Genomic DNA, 7918 nt, shown 5'->3' on the forward strand with positions numbered 1-7918 from the left:
GTGGAGATCGAGGCATGCAAAAGGAAGAATTGATAAGCTGGTATCACGTCCATCTTTGCAGCACTATGGCATGCAAGTTACTAACTTTAGTTTAATTAGATGGCATGAATTAAGCCATTATTTGATTTTTAAAAGGTACGAGATGATACACGTAAATAAGGAAAAAATATGCAAACACGTTGTGGTTAACAAGTTATATCTTGCTTCTGTATCACTGTTCTGGCCAACGTTTACGTCATGTTTTTGCTTTTGTAGAATTCTTCTTACATAATGATCAAAACTATATGTACATTGTTTAGGAAACACCAGTGGTACAAGATAACTTGCCCTTTATAGCTACTAGTTACCTTAATTAGTACAAGAAACACTAGTTCAGAACTATATGACAAATCAAGAAATGTGCATGCATATAGTGTATGCATGCTTATGTCCTTCTGACCACTTGCTTGATAGTGCCTTCATCAGTTCTTTGTTGGTTCTTCAGTTTTATTTTTTCCTTCTCCTTCACCATGACCTGCAAAGTAATTGTGTAACAACCACGTCCTAGTATAAGCAACGTTTATACATGAAAAATGGTAGTCAAACTAGGAACACATATAACAAAACAAGTAGCATAAAGATCCATTTTGCAATTACCTTTGTCTCTTGACGTTGGGTTTCGGACAATGAATAATCTTTTAGCGGATGACAGGAATAACCTATAACAAATGCACAACAGCATTATTTTCCCCACTTTTCCACAACATGGAGATAATTTAACATGAATATTCCTAATTTGTCCGCCTTCAGAATCTTACATTCCTAGATACAATTTTCATTGTCACCTATAAAATATTGTTTTCAGACACTCACAAAATTTTAGACCCCTACAGTTATTTAACATGTGCTAAGATTATTATAAAGGAACAGTTCTAGAAATGTACTAATATGTATATCACCTTATGAATTAGCACGTGGTGAATGGTGAATTGTCATTTTGCTGTAACATGAATGCAGGCCATATATTGACTCCTCGAATCTTCATATAGAACATTATATATTGCACTACTAATGATATGGCTGGTAGATTCTAAGCGATCAATACTTACTCCCATGGAACATCACCAACAAGCATTCGGTCACCTTCAAAATCTTCATAAAGAAATATGAATTTGTCACTACTGGGAAGATCTTCTTCTCCCGTATTAGCACTTGAACAGTCGGCGGCTGCATTAATGGGATGAAATCCATTTTTTAAAAAAAAATCAATACCACAGCACTGTAGAGAAATTGGTATCCAATTTCTGAAACAATCAATAGTACACCATGCATGGTAGACAAAGTGTGATACAACTTTTGATTGTTTGAGCCTATATGTTCACCTAGGGCTCAAAAAGGAGAATTCCAAAATGCTTGACGGTTGCGTCTAACAACCGAATGCTTCTAGGGAAAAATAGTATCAAAAAATAGACGCTGGGGTTGCACTTTTTGGATCATAAAGTTCAATGTGAATTCTCTTTCCCGAGTAGATTGAATCTAAATCAATGTAAACACATAGATTATGGGTTTGAAGTAAAAAATATATGTGCCTCATTTGAAGTGCAAAGATGATTGGTCCCTAGCTACCCTCTACAAAAATTCTAGTTCCCCGACGAGATACTGGCCTAATAAGTTGTCGCAAAAAAAAATTCAAAATGACATCCAAGACTGTTGCTAAGGAATCAATTTAAAATTTAAATGGTTGCAAAAATTCCAGTTCCCCCCACAAGATACTGGCCTAAGTTGACGTATTAGAATCATTGTCACAAGCACCTCTAAAAATTTATCATGAATATGTATAAAACACAAAGATTTTCGATTTAGGAAGAATAATATATACTTCTACTTTTAAAAGGTTATTAGTCCACAAATAAAAACACAGATTTTCGTCCTGGGTACTTACGACAAAAGAAGTTCCTTGTCATCTTGGTGAGCACCCCAGAGAGGGAGTCATAGCTGCAATGAGCCCTCAGGTTGATCTTCCTGCCAATTGTATATCCCTCCATGTGAACCTTAGCAAACATGTTCGCCGGTGGCCGCGTCGCTACGACGGTGCTGTCAGTTGGCGCCGCCACGTCTTTCTGGCCACCGGTGTGCGTCGTCGTACTGCTCTTCGGTCCATCTGCTGCGACGGTGGCACCGCCTGTCTTCGTTACGTGCATAGAGGTGACGATGTTGCGCCGGGAGGTGTGCACCGGGGGCCAGCCTACAGCCGATGGCAATGGGACGACACGGGCATCACTGTTGACAAGAGAATTATTTTAGCAGCGAAACATCTTTCAAACAGAGTACTATACGGAGAGGTTGAGATAAGATATGAAGAAATTTCAATATTGTAGTTTCAAGCAACAACGGAAAGTACAGTAAATTCTTCTGTTACAAAAAGACTAGGAGTCTAAGACGCACAAGTTGTTACCATTGATCAGGCCTGTACATTAGGCAGAGCAACTGGAACGATTGAGCCGGGCCCCCAAAAATTAGGGGCCCCAACTATTAGGTTTTAACTAGAGGTTAAGAAGATATTGGTATGTAATATTCGCCCTTTAATACTATAACATGAGTACCTAATTTCATATTGCAGTTCTTTGTATGCAAAAAAGCATGTAAATATATCTCGATTATTTGTATTTCACTACTATAGTATATATAGGGCCCCATTTCTTGGTTTTCTCCAGAGCCTTAAAATCTCCGGTACGGCCCTGCCATTGATGAAAAGTATGGATGACAATGTAGATCAGGAAACTTTACAGAAATTTGACACACAAGAAAGTTATTAGTAAGATGTAACTTCGTAAAGGAGAAGGAACTGAACATTTGGTATTTAAAAGGTGGAAACTTAAGCTTGCATTGATTAACGATACTCTCTCAACTTTGAATTGTCTAGCCGACCGGTTTCTTCTCAAAAGACTAGCTAATAAGGATATGCCGATACTCCAGATGGATCGGAGGAAAAGCTCCTCTCCTGTTTGTACGTCTCCCATTTACCTTTTGCACTTTATAACTATTGCTCCACACACTTCGTTCAGTGGTCAATACAACAACATATGAAACCATAATGTTCGTCCCCAACTCTCTTTTAGTAACACAATATCATTTTTTTTTCCAAAAAAGGCAGCATGATCCAGCATGTTCGTCCCAACTATCTTCAAGTTTCGCGATATTATCTACTCCCTCCGTTCCAAATTATAGGTCGTTTTGACTTTTCTAGATACATAGATATTATTATGCATCTAGACATAAGGTATATCTAAGTGCATAACAAAATCTATGAATGTAATAAAGTCAAAACGATCTATAATTTGGGACGGAGGGAGTAAAAAACATCACATGATTCTATCCCAGCACAAAAAAAATGTAAACACATACATGAGTTAATGAGCATGTTGATCTTACAGTAACAATGTCCAAAATCCGTCGAAATTTCAGTCAAATGAAGATTAAAAAACTAGACTTCCAAAAATAAAAAGCAGAAGAACATCATCAGCCCATCACATGGCCACAAGCACAGCTGTTCAATTATTGAGAGAGAGCAACTTTAGTTTGCACACATCCATATATGCAAGGCCGCCGGGGGACCCAAAAAGTCGTTTTTATCGAAAAGACTGCACTGCAGCAAAGATCAGGCCCGCCCGCCGTGCCTGCTGCGCCCATGATTGCTGCCTGCACGGCTGCATCCCCACCATCCCTGCGCTGGATATTCCATTTCCTTCTTGCAGACCCCCAAAGATCTCGTCTCTACGTTCGTACGTGCTCGTCTCTCGATCGCCATGGCTGGCCTCTCCGCTGCTCCATAACGGTCCCAAAAGCACAAGAGAGCCATCCATTCTCTGCACTGTTCTTTGCCCCCACCTCTTTGTCGATATACACTTATACCTACCTTGTCTTCCTATGTTTGGTTCCATACGTTCACGCATTATGTGAAAACGTAGTGTCTGTGTGTGTATGGAATTATTGACATACTCGAAATTAAACACTTGGCCGGCACTTGTTTTTATTTTCTCGTTCTGATGAAATTTGCGGCAAAGCTTTTGTGCCCTTTCGCAATAATAAAAAAGAATACTCCTACTCTAGCATTTACATGACCCGGCCCTTAGTGGTTAGGATGGGGCGAAAGTAGAATGTTTTTTTTTATCTTGTCATTGGTGTCTTTGAGAATGTTTGTACCCAGCTATCTCCAAAATCTAGCTTCAAACTAATACCTAACTGGAAGTTAATATTAAGATAGTGTTTGGTTCGTGCTAAGGTAATGTAAACGCAAAGGGAATCAAATTACAGTGTATTTAGAGGTGGAATAGGTGATTGCCCTCTTTGTTTGGTTGCACTCTGGTAACGTAATCAAATTCTATGTTAGTGCTATATCTTATTACAGTGGGGGAGGAGGGGTAACAAGCTTGTATAGATATTATTTAGGTAAGGGATTCGATTACAGTATCAATTGATTACAAACCACCGCAACCAAACATATGTAATGGGATTCGTTACCTTCAGTAATCAGATTACGTTACATTTGAGCTAACCAAACACTACCTTTACCTTAATCAGTATCAATTGATTAAGTAGCTTTCTAAAGGGAACTAGGCCCGATATATATATAGAAGCAGTTCTTGACGATCATGACCTCTCGGATAAGAATCTATTCGCAATCATTTATAGACCTAGTTCTAAGCAGACGACGACGACTAGCTTGCAGAATATACTAATTGATGAGTGGCGCAAAATGTTAATGATTGCAATCATTTGTACGTGGATCACTTTGATTCTCCTTTTCTCCACTATACTGCATACATTCTTTGCATCATGATTGCAGCTATAGAGACCATAGTTCTTTTTGCGTCCTCATGCATATCTATGCATGCTTGTCTATAACCCAAAATATGAAGTCAAGTTGCATCATAAAATTAAATGAGAATGCATGCATGGGAGGAACTATATGTCTTTAATTTTCACTAGTACTAAGAAGAAGCGCCCAATTCCAAAACTGAACAGCCTGATGTGGTGAGGTGCATATATCAAAATTACTAGTAATTTAAAAGTACTACTAAGAATATATACATCCCTTAACTTTGCTAAACGGAGTTCCTAATTCAAAATAATACTGTTTTATGACTTCCAGTCCCTCGAAAAACAAATGAAAGTCCCATTTAAAAGCACAACAACCTACCTATAAATTCAGCAAAACATACCCATACGAAGTTCAAGATCAAACATGGAGACAGATATATAGATATATATGTCATGCTTGAATTTAACACTTGGAATGATACTGATGGTATACGTAGTCATGCAGACAACACTTCACTGCGTCGATTAGAAATTTAGCTCACCTTGGCACATACGTGGCTGGTGGCGTCCGGTCCTGCTCGGCGGCTGCCTTCTGCTGCCGTGCAGCGAGGCTCCACGGGTGCATGAAGCCGGTTGGGCTCGGCATGAACGCCGTTGTCCAGCCACCTCCGGCATTCAAATCACTTACATGGCAATGCCTTGCGGTAAGAACATTTGCAGTGGCGGTGGTGGTGGTGGTGCCACTGGTCATGCAACCGAGGGGGATGTTCTTGTCGCCGCGGCTGCCCTGTCGACCTGCCTTGATGCCACTGCAGCCGGTTGCGTCGCAGCCGCCGCCGCCATTTGACAAGGAGATGCCGAGGCTGAGGTCCAGATTGCTGTGGAAGCAAGTACTGCTGGAGCTTGCTTCGTTTGCCCTAGTGGCTGCTGTTGCCGTGATGGTAGTATTAGCTCTCTCTTTCCTTCCAAGAGGCGGTGTTTCGAACGATACCAGGTTCATCATGAGGACTATGGGTTAACAGCCTGATGAGATGAGCGTAGAAGTGGAGCGGAAGAGATTGAGCTAGGAAGGAGAAGAGTGAGGTGAGCTGCACAAGGAGTGAGAGAGAGAGAGAGGGGAGAGCGAGTGACTGAGTGTTGGTGAAGGTTAAGGGTTTATGGTTGGAGAATAAGTATGTCGGCAGAACATAAGATGGTGCAGGAGTGCAGATACTAGTACATGTAACAAGATATATAGATGTACAGTTGGGGTGAAAGAGGTGGAGAAGCGAGGAGCAATGATTCCACGCAAGATTCTGTAAAAAGATGGAAATATTGCGTGCAAGAGAGCCACATGTGTGCCCATTCTAGCTAGGGTATAGTTTCATCATGTTGTTTGTGTACCTAGACACATCAGTTTTTTTCCTTCCATTTCATTCGTACGTGTGGATTGCTTGTAAATATGGATATTCCAAAATTTGAAAGTGGAAGGGTAGTACTACCAGTCTCTGCAACTTTGTTTGCAGCAATTTCCTAATGGGACGGCTAGTAGTGCCATTGGAAATAATACACTATATTTCAGTTTTTGCAGATACTACATATTGGTTAAAAGTAAGGAATACTTTCTTCCATCTTGTTTTTCCACCATGAGATTGTTTTTTTCCACCATAATATTTGTATATATTGACCGACAAAGAGGAATCTAAATTATGACGGTGTAAAATAGCTAATACTAAAGCACAACTTTTGTGTCCATAGGGAAATTACAGTCCTTTAAGAGGTACCAAAATTATACCTTGGATTTTTAATTTGGTACCTAACTAAAAACAGTACCTCGATTATCAAAATTTGGTACCTTTATAATTGGTGGTATCTCTTGAAAGATCGTATAAAAAGCCGTTCTTGGCTACCCTATTTCATGTCAATAACAAATATAAAAGCACAACTTTGAGTCCACAGTGAAAACACATCAATAAAACTCCATACTAGAGAAGAAAAACTTTAATGTTTGCAATTTTAATATAACATCATAACATGGAACTGTAAAAGTGATCTAGGATATTTAAGCCTGCCTCTGAAACATAGAATTTTGATGTTGCCAGAAGTATTCAAATTTTCGGCAGGAATCAGAATCACATCCCGCGTTCCAAATAGGGTTAAAAACGGGCGGCCACTTGCACTGTGAGGAGGACCTACAGGAAGCTCTTTTGCTTCTCGGCCGATCTGCTTTTCTTCCTTGTCATGGATGTGCCGGCTGGCTCGTACGTGGTGGGGATGTGACCATCATCTCCTCCACCACGGTGCAGTACTTGTTGTTTGCGTCCATTCCCTTTAATTATTGCTTGCAAACCCTACTTTGCACCGGGAATTTCCAAAAGGGAGACCTACCTAGCTTGCATATGTAAGATATATGCTCGCTCACACATTAACATCACCGAATCCAAAGCGCGGCCAAGATCATATCATTTTAATTAATTGAGGAAGATCATTAATCAAATAATAATGTTTTGATTCGCATTCAGTTAGTTCTTGCATTGAACAATGCATGCATGGATTAGTTCCTCGTCGTAATGCGCGATATGGATGTGTGTTGATTGATCTGATTGTGATCTTATGAAGATTATTATTGTTCTAGGTTCCTGGAGATCGGCTTGTCCTTTGTGATCCTTGGTTTGGATACGGTGCTGTGATATCTGCACTTGCACGTGTTTGTGATGAGTGTGAACGTAGCTGCGGAGATATGCCGTCGGCACTTGTTAATTATATTCTTGATGATATGATATGAGATGAGAATAGTCTGAGAGATACGGCCGGCACAGCATATTAATCTCCACAAGGTGTATAATATTTTCAAAACACATTCACCATCCATATGCATTCTTGTGACAGGATTGATTTTGATATCTAGTTTCAAATATTATTGCTTACCGCACGACACTAATACTAGAGTCGCAACATCAAAATATTACTTACCTGGTAAAATTCGGATGCTCAAATTATGGCTAATTTTTGTAGTGGTAGGTGAGTCAATCTCAACATATGTGAAAAAACCCAGGATGTTTTTTGGATTTTTATGCCACTCTCTTCCTACGCTGCACTTCAAGATCACATAGGTTTTGTAGTCATGTGTATACGTATG

General features: G+C 39.8%; 1 protein-coding gene across 1 annotated transcript; it reads right to left on the bottom strand.

The window, feature by feature from the left end:
- Positions 1–185: 185 nt before the first annotated feature.
- LOC117866341 (auxin-responsive protein IAA27) lies at positions 186–6014 on the bottom strand. The gene is made up of 5 exons (XM_034750536.2): positions 5343–6014; positions 1922–2259; positions 1089–1206; positions 637–698; positions 186–514 (listed from the first exon to the last, which is right to left on the bottom strand). The coding sequence occupies exons 1-5, from the start codon at positions 5801–5803 to the stop codon at positions 462–464; spliced, it is 1032 nt and encodes a 343-aa protein (XP_034606427.1). The 5' UTR covers positions 5804–6014; the 3' UTR covers positions 186–461.
- Positions 6015–7918: the final 1904 nt, after the last annotated feature.

Source organism: Setaria viridis, chromosome 8 (assembly GCF_005286985.2).
Source record: "Setaria viridis chromosome 8, Setaria_viridis_v4.0, whole genome shotgun sequence".
Lineage (NCBI taxonomy): Eukaryota > Viridiplantae > Streptophyta > Magnoliopsida > Poales > Poaceae > Setaria > Setaria viridis.

Excerpts from the sequence above, each read along its gene's own strand:
- LOC117866341 (XM_034750536.2), bottom strand. The coding sequence starts at position 5,803 with ATGATGAACCTGGTATCGTTCGAAACACCGCCTCTTGGAAGGAAAGAG. Across the intron at positions 2,260-5,342 it reads CCAGCCACGTATGTGCCAAG|TGATGCCCGTGTCGTCCCAT; the intron begins GTGAGCTAAATT and ends TCTTGTCAACAG. Across the intron at positions 699-1,088 it reads GTTGGTGATGTTCCATGGGA|GTTATTCCTGTCATCCGCTA; the intron begins GTAAGTATTGAT and ends CATTTGTTATAG.